Raw genomic sequence first — 12,739 nt, forward strand, 5'->3', positions numbered from 1 at the left:
AGGATTAGCAGTGACACCGAGTCATTTATTAATGTCCATAGTTTTGGAATGGGATGTCCAACCAGCTGATATATTGTAGGTGTGCTGGTCAGAGGTTCACAAACATTTGGCCATATGGTGTATGTGAACATTCTCAGCATGCAAAGACTTTTGTATGATGTTATGCTCAGTTGTATATAGTTCTCCATAACTAAGGATGAACCGACAGTTTGTTCCAAGCCTAGGTTTGGACTGAACTTTGGCTATTCGAGCGTTTGGCCAAACGCCAAATTTTGGCTTGTTTGTCCTCTGTTCCGTGGGAGCTTGGTATATTGTATAGAAGCAGGATTTCTGATGTTTCTATATGACAGCTTCTAGCTGTCAATGTTTCCTAGGGAATCAGTGGGTGCTGACAACCTCTCCGCCCCTAGCAACCATTGCTGCCATGAAATCCCCAGCCGCATAAGCAAAGGGGCTGGGATAGCAGTGATATCACTTGGTCACTGGCCATATTTGGTCATGAAAATTGACCAAATACGAGCATGGCCTTAATAGGGCAATGATGTCACTACTATCCCCACCCCTTTTCTTATATCACTGATGACAGCTCGGAGAGATATCACTAAGCAATACTGTCAGAAACAATTGTGTGTGCAGAGTAGTCATATTTTTAATTTTGGTCAGCGGGTCCCAGTAAGGTTCCATACTAGCAACTGTATCGGGCTAAGGGTCTCTGTCAGGGATCTCGTGCAGCAGTTGCTCATTCTTGTTCAGCAGATGCTCATTCCCAGGGCTTTTTTTCTCAAACAATAGGTGCTGGAACTAAACCACGACCCCCCAAAACCCTTCCACCCACATATCACATCAAATAGTGGGTGTGTTCAGTCAAATTTCACCAACAGTAGGAGGGTCTTAAAGGGACATCAAATACCAGGATTGCATTACATACAGAGTGCTGAGTTGAGGGGGGTTACACACAGAGTGCAGAGCTGTCACTTGTAAACACAGAAACCAGACTTCTGTGTTTGCAAGTGATGGTGGTGAGAAGGCTTCCCCCCCCCCCCCCCCAGGGTCTGAGCCAGAGGTGGTGGAACTGAGTTCCACCAAGTTCCCCCTGAAAAAAGCCCTGCTCAGCAAATGCTAATTCTTCTGTGCATATGCAGAGTCACCAGCATAGACCAAGACCTGGGATGTGCGCGCAGCATGCGCACGCACCCACAGATTCTGTAATTTAGCAGCCTATTTAAACTGAGAGACTGCTGGATTGTCTTTAGCTTCGGTTCCTGTGTTCCTGATTCTAATCCATATCTGTTAACCTTGTTCCTGACCTGTCTACGTCTGACACCTTTTTTGGATCACCTGTGCTTGCTATATCTGCTTCTCACTTATGTTACTGACCTGGCTTGGATTTCTGCCTATGGCCTTTGCTTCCTGATTTGGTATCTCATCACCACAAAGTTACCGACTTCTGCCTGTCCCTGACCTTAAGCTTGATCCTGATTCTGCACCTGTCTGCCTGGTTTTGCTGAACAAGGCTTGTGACCAGACGCCACACCATCACTGGAAGGACTTCTGTGTCTCCAAGCTACAGCTTAACCCTATAGCTGACAGACACCTGCGCTTTTCCACTGCCCTAGCAGTCCCTGTCTCCACTACCAGGGGTGGTTGGATGGGAATTGTTCAAGAGGCTACCCTCATCATCTCAAGCTCCACAGTCAGGTACGTGACAGTCTCACATCCAAACCAAACAAGGTATGGCCATAGTGCAGTATGCTTTATTAACCACTTGCCGACCAGCGCACGACGATGTACGTCGACAGAATGGCACGGGCAGGCAAATGGACGTACATGTACGTCCCTTTAAATTTGCCGCCCTGCCATCGGGAGCGCGACCCCGGCGGCGCGCTCCCGTGCTGGTTGGGACCCCCGTGAGTCCGGTCGCGGGACCCGCGGACTCGACGCCGCGGGCATCCCCGCGATCGTCTCACGGAGCGGCCGAATGGAGGAAATGCTGTGTAAACAACATTTCTCCATTCTGCCTAGCAACTAGGGATGCTGATCTCTGCTCCATGTGATTGGAGCAGAGATCAGTGTTCACTAAATGAAATCCCAACCCCCCCACAGTTAGTAACACACCCCTAGGAACACTTAACCCCTACACTGCCACCCACTGGTTAACCCTTTCACTGCCAGTGTCATTTACACAGGAATCACTGCATTTGTATAGCAGTGATTACTGTATAAATGACAATGGTCCCAAAAATCTGTCAAAAATGTCCGATGGGTCCCCCACAATGTCGCAGTCACAATAAAAATCGCTGATCGCCGCCATTACTAGTAAAAAAAAAAATAATAATAAATTGTTAATAAAAATGCTATAAAACTATCCCTATTTTGTAAACGCTATAACTTTTGCGCAAACCAATCAATAATCGCTTATTGCGATTTTTTTTACCAAAAATATGTAGAAGAATATGCATCGGCCTAAACTGAGGGAAAAAAATGTTTTTTTACATATTTTTGGGGGATATTTATTATAACAAAAGTAAAAAATAATGTGTTTTTTTCAAAATTGTCGCTCTATTTTTGTTTATAGCGCAAAAAATAAAAACCGCAGGGGTGATCAAATACCACCAAAAGAAAGCTCTATTTGTGGGAAAAAAGGACGTCAATTTTGTTTGGGAGCCACGTTGCACGACCGCGCAATTGTCAGTTAAAGCGACGCAGTGCCGAATCGCAAAAAGTGGTCTGGTCTTTGACCAGCAAATTGGTCCGGTCTGAAAGTGGTTAAAAATCACAGGGTTACCAATAAAAAAACAATTGTCCAAAACCAAATCAAATGACTTATGTGAGCTACTGTTAGCCCCCCAAAGGACAGCACTCCACAATCTGCTCCCTACACGTTTCGTCAGAACAGACATCCTCAGGAGCTACATGCACTGGAACTGCACCATGTTTATGTATCACGTACTCATCTAAAAGACACAATCTAAGGAGCACATTTGCATCTATGGTCCATACAGTTTAGAGACTCTTTTGTTTGATTGTGAAGAGCGGTGTTTGATTACTTTTTTGCACTCCTGGTACTTTGCTTTGTGTTAAGTACTTTTTAAGGTCACTTATGATTTTGTGGATGATAATAATTTAATTAATTTAATAATTAATTAATTATTAATTCATTTAATAATAATTTAATAATAGTAACATTTGTTTTACACAATATTTATGCTATTGGTTGTATGATTTTTCTCACTGCATACATTTTATATCAACACTTTAATTCAGCTATATATTTTGTGGGATATTATCAGCACTGGTGTTCAATTGATTATATTTTTGCTGTATGAATTTTGGTGCATCATATTAGTACTTCATCACATTATTTGTTGATATCACATTTGTGCACATTAGCATAAAGAGTCAAGCTCCAAAAACAGTGAAATAATATATCTAAACAATAATAGTGAACAAGGTGTTCAAAAAATAATGTGTTTAAAAATAAAATTCAATTGTGGTTATAATGAGAGAGACTAACTCCTCTTCATACACGATATTACCAAAAGTATTGGGACACCCGTTTTTACCTTTAATGGCATCCCAGTCTTAGTCCGTAGGGTTCAATATTGAGTTGGCCCACCCTTTGCAGCTATAACAGCTTCAACTCTTCTGGGAAGGCTGTCCACAAGGTTTAGGAATGTGTCTATGGGAATGTTTGGCCGTTCTTCCAGAAATGCATTTGTGAGGTCAGGCACTTATGTGGATGAGAAGGCTTGGCTTGCAGTCTTCGCTATAATTCATCCCAAAGCCATCGGGTTGAGGTCAAGACTCTGTGCAGGCCAGTCAAGTTCCTCCACCCCAAACTCGCACATCCATGTCTTTATGGACCTTGCTTTATGCACTGATGCGCAGTCATGTTGGAACAGGAAGGGGCCATCCCCAAACTGTTCCCACAAGGTTGGGAGCATGAAAAAGTCCAAAATGTCTTGATATGGTGACGCCTTAGAAGATCCCTTTACTGGAACTAAGGGGCCAACCCCTGAAAAACAACCCCACATCATAACCCCCCCTCCACCAAATGATTTGGACCAGTGCACAAAGCACTGACCTCACAAATGTGCTTCTTTGAAGAATGGTCAAAAATTCCAATAGACGCACTCCTAAACCTTGTGGATAGCCTTCCCAGAAGAGTTGAAGTTGTTATACTTTTCATGTAAAGATAATGGCTTACCTTTGAATTTTGGTTCATGCTTCTGTGGTAATTTGAGTTCGGCGTACTCATTTTCCTCCCTAGGGGTCCCTGTAGACAAGCACAGACATGAAATAAGCTATCCCTTTTGCTGCCAGAGATGCACTTCTGACTCTTTTTGACACACATGTTTAAATTCACATTTTAGGCCTGAAGATAAGATGAAACCCCCAAACATTATATATATTCTGAAAGCTGGGACGCTCTACAATAATGAATAGTTAGGCAATTTCTATGTCACAAGACATTAGCACAATATTTTATCAAACCCATATTTTTAGTAAAAATCACACTAAAGATCATTTTAGTGTGCAGAAACATAATATATCACCCGTTTTTGTAATATACGCCATATTGTCAAAAGTATTGTGACGACTGCGTTTACACGCACGTGATCTTTAACGGCATCCCAGTCTTAGTCCGTAGGGTTCAATATTGAGTTGGTCCACCCTTGGGGTGGGCCAATATTTTTGACAAAATAGTATGGATGAGCGAGTTTGGGGTGGAGGAATTTGATTGGCCTGCTCAAAGACCTGACCATAACCCGATAGAACACCTTTGGGATGAATTACAGTGGGGACTGTGAGCCAGGCCTTCTCGTCCAACGTCAGTACCTGACCTCACAAATGCGCTTCTGGAAGAATGGTTAAACATTCCCATAGACAACCTACTAAACCTTGTGGACAGCCTTCCCAGAAGAGTTGAAGCTGTTATAGCTGAAAGGGAGGGCTGGGAGGGTCCCGCGGACTCGATCGCCGCGGGCATACCCGCGATCGTCTCACGGGACGGCTGAATGGAGAAATGCCGTTGTAAACAGCATTTCTCCATTCTGCCTAGCAACTAGTGACGCTGATCTCTGCTCCATGTGATTGGAGCAGAGATCAGTGTTCACTAAATGAAAGCCCAGCCCCCAACAGTTAGTAACACACCCCTAGGAACACTTAACCCCTACACTGCCACCCACTGGTTAACCCCTTCATTGCCAGTGTCAATTACACAGGAATCACTGCATTTATATAGCAGTGATTGCTGTATAAATGACAATGGTCCCAAAAATGTGTCAAAAATGTCCGATGTGTCCGCCATAATGTCGCAGTCACAATAAAAATTAAGCCCCGAGTATTAATTGGTTCCAATTTCCAAAATAAAGCTTCAGGTCAAAATTACGGGGTGGGGGGTCCATAACTTTTCTGCAAAATGTGATATATCAGTGAGAGCATTGCCACACCAACCATTATAAATGTATCTTTTTATTGATACCAATAACATAACTTTTCATTAATTTATTGTTTTTTCAAGTAACATTTTCATGCTCCCTCCACACCATCGGGACTAAGAAAAACATGGACTTTTACTTCTTGTTTAGCCAATGATGCAGATGTAATGCAACAATAATGAGGGGCCCGGCTCTTGTCCCCATCCCCTATTTTGCATCCAAAATATAGATGCCATCATACTGCACATTTGAGATGCAAATGTAACCTCGCCACAAATATAGCAGAAGTTATCTGCGTTGTTTACACAGCTTTGAGGCATCTTGGCTTCTGAGGAAAAATATCACTCAACTGTTCCTTGGAAATTTTAGGCAATGACACTTTCACAAGCCACTGTATGATGTGTATATCTGATCAAGACAAATGTACCTTGCAAAAAAAGAACAATAAATTACAGTTACAATAATATTCACAAAGATAAATGTATATACTTCCGTGTGGTACCATTTTCATTGTTCTACCGTACTTTGTCGAGAAGTTATGAGGCATCATGATCATCAGGCACCTCCCTCCCTTGAAATCTTCCACATTTTCTCATGTTACTATCAAAAACGTAAATGTACTTTATTGGAATTTTATGTGATAGACCAACACAAAGTGGCGCATAATTGTGAAGTGGAAGGAAAATGATAAATGGTTTTCAATTTTTTTACAAATAAATAAGAGAAAAGTGTGTGGGGTACATTTGTATGGCGCCCCCCTGAGTCAATACTTTGTAGAACCCCCTTTCACTGCAATTACAGCTGCAAGTCTTTTTGGGGATGTCTCTACCAGCTTTGCACATCTAGTGAGGGACATTTTTGCCCATTCTTCTTGGCAAAATATCTCACGCGCTATCAGATTGGATGGAGAGCGTCTGTGAACAGCAATTTTCAAGTCCTGCCACAGATTCTCAATTGGATTTAGGTCTGGACTTCGACTGGGCCATTCTAACACAGGAATAGGCTTTGATCTAAACCATTCCATTGTAGCTCTGGCTGTATGTTTAGGGCCTGCTGGAAGGTGAACCTCCACCCCAGTCCCAAGTCTTTTGCAGACTCTTATGCCGCGTACACACGCTTGGAATTTCCAACAACAAATGTTCGATGGGAGCTTGTTGTCGGAAAGTCCAACCGTGTGTAGGCTCCATCGGACATTTGGTGTCGGAATTTCCGACAACAAAAATTTGAGAGCTGGATCTCAAATTTTCCAACAACAAAATCCGTTGTCGGAAATTCCGATCGTGTGTACACAATTCTGACACACAAAATTCCACGCATGCTCGGAATCAAGCAGAAGAGCCGCACTGGCTATTGAACTTCGTTTTTCTCGGCTAGTCGTACGTGTTGTATTTCACCGTATTCTTGACATTCGGAATTTCCAACAATATTTGTGTGACCATGTGTATGCAAGACAAGTTTGAGCCAATATTAGGGATGAGCTTCGTGTTCGAGTCGAACGTACGTTCGACTCGAACATTGGCTGTTCGTCCGTTCGGCGAAGTCCGAACATTTTGGTCCGTTCGCGCCAAATTCGTGTGGCGCTCACGGTCCACAATGCACTGCGATGGCGCAGTGCATTGCTGGCTCATGATTGGCCAAGCATGCACTGTGACCCCGCATGCTTGGCCAATCGCAGCGCCAGCAGCGAGGAGAGCCATGATTGGCCACAGGCAGGATGCCTGTGGCCAATCATAGCTCAGGCTGTGTAGTGCACGCCCCACACTATATAAGGCCGCCAGCGCGGCGGCCTTGTGTAGTGTGTTGGCGTCTGAAGCAGTGGGTGTTCTGTGTACCTTCAACACAGTACACACCGATCGTTTTCGGCCGATTTTCGATCTTGCTGTTGTGTAGTGGTTATTGTCTGCGTGCCCTGACCGCAGTATACACCGCTATATTCACCTCACCTATATAGCTAGTGATCTATCTTTTATAATAGAGCTTGCAGTCAGTAGTGTTAGGAGATAGTGCGTGCTGTCTGCGTGCTCTGTACCCAGTACACACCGCTATATCCACCTACATAGCTGTTCTCTATTTGAGCCCACTTGCCATCTGCAGGAGTTATTGGAAGTTGTGTGTGCCTCCAGCACAGCACAGTATACATCTGTATATACCCCTTTATCTCTGGTGTTCTATAATAAAGGCATCTGCAGGAGTTAGTGGGTGTTCTGTGTACCTTCAACACAGTACACACCGAACGTTTTCGGACGATTTTCGATCTTGCTGTTGTGTAGTGGTTGTGGTCTGCGTGCCCTGACCGCAGTATACACCGCTATATTCACCTCACCTATATAGCTAGTGATCTATCTTTTATAATAGAGCTTGCAGTCAGTAGTGTTAGGAGATAGTGCGTGCTGTCTGCGTGCTCTGTACCCAGTACATACCGCTATATCCACCTACATAGCTGTTCTCTATTTGAGCCCACTTGCCATCTGCAGGAGTTATTGGAAGTTGTGTGTGCCTCCAGCACAGCACAGTATACATCTGTATATACCCCTTTATATCTGGTGTTCTATAATAAAGGCATCTGCAGGAGTTAGTGGGTGTTCTGTGCCTCTAGCACAATATACACTACCCAACTGCTTTTTTACCCAACTCCCTTCAGGCCATTACCATGTCTGGAAGGCCAGCAAGGAGAGGCAGACAGGCGCGAGCCGATAAAAGAGGGCAAGCAGGCTCTGTGTCTAGAGACAACAGTGCTGGTCGTGGACGCGGTGCATTGTCATCAGCACGTAGCCATGGGACACGCTTGTCCTTCTTTTCGGCAGCTGGACATGTTGAACCGCAACATGCCAACGACTTGGTAGAGTGGATGACCAAGCCCTCTTCATCCTCCTCATCCTCTCTCACCCAGTCTCAGGGTACTAGCAAAGCAGCTGCCAACGCATCGTCTTCCCTCCTCTCAATGTCATCATCAGTGACTCCTTCCCTAGACCCACCACGTCCTCCTGAGGAGTCTCCTGAACTCTTTGAGCACAGTGTTGGGTACATGCTCCAGGAGGATGCCCAGTGTTTTGTGGGCTCTGATGATGACACTCAGCTAGAGGAAGGCAGTAGCGTGAGCACAGAGAGAGGGGATGCTCAAGAAGGACAGCAATCTGGCAGTCATGTTCCACAAGCTGCAGCATACTGCCAGGTTTGCTACAGCGATGAAGAGGGAGGGGATGATGAGGGCACTGACTCCATGTGGGTGCCTGGAAGGAGAGAGGAGGAGGAGGAGGAGGAGGAGGAGGAGGCACATGTCCAACGAGGCAGGATGCCCTCCGGGGGCCAGCTTAGGGGCAGCACACCGACTGAATCACACCGCAGAGCTCCGCCTGTGCAGAGCGCTGCCTCTACGCGTTATTCTAAAAGTTCTTTGGTGTGGGCCTTTTTTGAGACGAGTGCATCAGATCGCACCGCTGCTATTTGCAACATATGTCTCAAGCGTATCTCACGTGGCCAAAACATCAGCCGCTTGGGCACCACATGCTTGACCAGACATATGTTGACCTGCCATGCAGCTCGTTGGCAAGCGTACCTCAAAGACCCACACCAAAGAACAAAGCGGACCTCTCCTTGCTCCTCATCAGCTGGCATCTCCAACCCCACTAGACCTTCAGTCCTCTCTGAAACCTGCTCTGAGAGGAATGAAGGTGTAGAATTAGGTGTGTCACAGCCAAGTGCTTCCGGGAACTCTGCTAGCGGTACACCCACGTCCGATTATAGCAGGCAAATGTCCCTGCCCCAGCTGCTGGACCGGCGAAAGAAGTTCACTCCCAGCCATCCACATGCCCAGCGGTTGAATGCTAGCTTGGCTAAATTGCTAGCACTTCAACTGCTGCCTTTTCAGTTGGTAGACTCGGCCCCCTTCCGTGAGTTTGTACAATGTGCGGTTCCTCAGTGGCAGGTCCCCAAACGCCACTTTTTCTCACGGAAGGCGATTCCGGCTCTCTACCGGCATGTGGAAGGCAATGTCCTTGCCTCGCTGGACAGGGCGGTCAGCGGTAAGGTGCATATTACCGCTGACTCATGGTCCAGCAGGCATGGACAGGGACGTTACCTGTCTTTCACGGCCCATTGGCTCACTCTTCTGGCAGCTGGGAAGGATGCAGGACAAGGTGCAGTAGTGTTGGAGGTTGTTCCGCCACCACGCCTCCAAAATGCTACTATTGGTTGTGACACACCTCTCTCCTCCACCCCCTCCTCTTCTTCTTCCTCCATGGCCTCTTCCAGTGCTCTGTCCTCAGAACCAGCGGTGCTCCGTAGGCGTTCCAGGGGCTACGCAAGTACGCAGGCAAAACTATGCCATGCCGTGCTTGCGCTTTTTTGTTTGGGGGACAGGAGCCACACTGGGGCGGATGTTTTGTCAGCTCTGCAGGGGCAGGCCGAGAGGTGGTTGACGCCACGCCAGCTTAAGACAGGAATGGTGGTTTGCGACAATGGCACCAACCTCCTCTCCGCCCTCCGACAGGGACAACTGACCCATGTGCCCTGTGTAGCTCACGTCCTTAACCTGGTGGTGCAGCGGTTCTTGGGCAGGTACCCCGGCTTACAGGATGTCCTGAAGCAGGCCAGGAAAGTCTGTGTGCATTTCCGCCGATCATTTAATGCCTGTGCTCGGCTGACTGAGCTCCAAAAGGAGTTGAACCTGCCCAAGAACCGCCTTATATGTGACATGCCCACCAGATGGAACTCAACATTGGCCATGCTGCAGCGGCTGCACACGCAGCAGAGGGTCATCAATGAGTACCTGTGCGACTACGGCACCAGGACAGGGTCAGGGGAGCTTGGTTTTTTCTCACCACGCCAGTGGGGCATGATCAGGGATGCATGCACTGTCCTGTCACCGTTTGAGGAGGCCACAAGGATGGTGAGCAGTGACAGTGCTTGCATCAGTGACACTGTACCTCTTGTCCACCTCTTGGAGCATACGCTGCGTGGAATAATGGACAGGGCACTTGAGGCAGAACAGAGGCAGGAAGAGGAGGACTTCCTTGCCTCTCAAGGCCCCCTTTATCCAGACAGTGTTCCTGCTGTGCCACCCATCACACAGGAAGAGGATGAGGAGGAGGAAGAGGAGGAGGAGGATGATTGTGTCAGCATGGAGGTGGAGGCTGGCACTCAGCATCAGCAGTAGCAGCAGCAGCAGTCTTGTAGGGATGATTTACAGTCCCAAGAAACACGTGGACTTGTACGTGGCTGGGAGGAGGTAGCTGCGGATCATGTTGTCCTTAGTGACCCAGAGGACTCCGGACCGAATGCCTCAGCTAACCTACGCTGCATGGCCTCCCTGATCCTGCAAAGCCTGCGGAAGGATCCTCGTATTCTTCGGATCAAGGAGAGGGACCATTACTGGCTGGCCACTCTCCTTGATCCACGGTACAAGGGTAAGGTTGCCGACCTTATCTTGCCATCGCAGAGGGAGCAGAGGATGAGACATCTCCGGGAGGCCTTGCAGAAAGGTCTGTGCAACGCGTTCCCAGAGACTGGGAGGTTACAAACTCCTGGTCCTGGACAACGTGTTGCTGAGGCATCGGTCAGAAGGTGCGGTGGAGAAGGTGGCCGTCTGACTGATGCTTTCAGACAATTTTTTAGTCCGCAGCCCCAAGGTATGATCGGTTTCAGCACCCATCGCCAGCGTCTGATTTACATGGTGCAGGAATACCTAGGGGCAAGGTCAGACTTGGACACCTTTCCCAACGAAAATCCTCTGGCTTACTGGGTCTTGAGGATGGATCACTGGCCAGAGCTTGCACAGTATGCAATTGAGCAACTGGCCTGTCCTGCATCCAGCGTTCTTTCGGAATGCACCTTCAGTGCTGCTGGTGGCTTTGTTACCGATCAAAGGGTGCGTCTGTCCACCGAATCAGTTGATCGACTGACCTTCATAAAGATGAATCAGTCTTGGATCACCCACAGCTACCAAGCACCTGAAGCTGATGTAACAGAATCATTTTTTTTAAATATCACATCCCTTCAAGACTGCCTATGCTGATGCTGAGTGACTGTCCTGTTATGTTGATTGTCTATCCTCTTCCTCCTCCGCTGATATGTTGGAAGAACATTTCTGGTTCTGGTTGATGCCATCAGCCCAATTTTTCTGCCCCTGTTTAACAGGGGCGTTTAAGTACAATTTTTGATGCAATGCTTTGCAGCAGGGCTAATTCCTGCAATCAAACAAGAGTATATGGGAGAGGTTGCAGTGTGGTGGCACCAGCACCAGTGCCTAAGGCCCAATTTTTCTGCCCCTGTTTAACAGGGGCATTTAATTACAATTTTTGATGCAAGGCTTTGCAGCAGGGCTAATTCCTGCAATAAAACTAGAGTATATGGCAGAGGTTGCAGTGTGGTGGCACCAGCACCAGTGCCTAAGGCCCAATTTTTCTGCCCCTGTTTAACAGGGGCGTTTAATTACAATTTTTGATGCAATGCTTTGCAGCAGGGCTAATTCCTGCAATAAAACTAGAGTATATGGCAGAGGTTGCAGTGTGGTGGCACCAGCACCAGTGCCTAAGGCCCAATTTTTCTGCCCCTGTTTAACAGGGGCGTTTAATTACAATTTTTGATGCAATGCTTTGCAGCAGGGCTAATTCCTGCAATAAAACTAGAGTATATGGCAGAGGTTGCAGTGTGGTGGCACCAGCACCAGTGCCTAAGGCCCAATTTTTCTGCCCCTCTTTAACAGGGGCGTTTAAGTACAATTTTTGATGCAATGCTTTGCAGCAGGGCTAATTCCTGCAATAAAACTAGAGTATATGGGAGAGGTTGCAGTGTGGTGGCACCAGCAGCAGTGCCTAAGGCCAAATTTTTCTGCCCCTGTTTAACAGGGACATGTAATTACAATTCTTGATATAATATTTCACAGGAGGGCCCCTTCCTGTGCCCACCCAGAGTAACGGTGAGGACTTATAGTGTTGTGGCACCAGCACCACAACCACCAAAGGTCAATTTTTCTACCACTGTTCAACAATGGCATGTAATTACAATTCTTGATATAATCGTTCACAGCAGGGCGCTCCAGCGCCCACCAAGAGTCACTTTGAGGGCTTACAATGTTGTGGCAAAACCAACACCTTGTTCCGCCATTTCTGCAGAGCATATAGGGCAGGCCCCTACTTTCAAACATCCAATTTACAAACATCTCCTACTTGCAAACGGAAGGAGACAACAGCAAGTGAGATGAAAAAAGATGGACGACAAAACAAATTATACAGGGGTGATAACCCTTCCCTATGTTTTCCAAAAAGCTTAAAAATAGTTTTTTTGACTGGAGCTACACT

General features: G+C 46.7%; 1 protein-coding gene across 5 annotated transcripts in view; it reads right to left on the minus strand.

The window, feature by feature from the left end:
- The window catches only part of LOC143961951 (C-type lectin domain family 10 member A-like), a 93,376-nt gene that overhangs the window by 57,203 nt on the left and 23,434 nt on the right, over positions 1–12,739 (minus strand). For all 5 annotated transcript variants that reach the window (XM_077471294.1, XM_077471292.1, XM_077471293.1 and 2 more), the window contains exon 2: positions 4,208–4,276. In XM_077471294.1, coding sequence (XP_077327420.1) covers positions 4,208–4,276 — 69 coding nt within the window. The remainder of the gene's footprint in view (positions 1–4,207; positions 4,277–12,739) is intronic.

The sequence above is a fragment of the Lithobates pipiens genome, unplaced genomic scaffold (genome assembly GCF_037356315.1).
Source record: "Lithobates pipiens isolate NorthernLeopardFrog02 unplaced genomic scaffold, aLitPip1_a1.2 Scaffold_8, whole genome shotgun sequence".
In the NCBI taxonomy this organism is placed as follows: domain Eukaryota; kingdom Metazoa; phylum Chordata; class Amphibia; order Anura; family Ranidae; genus Lithobates; species Lithobates pipiens.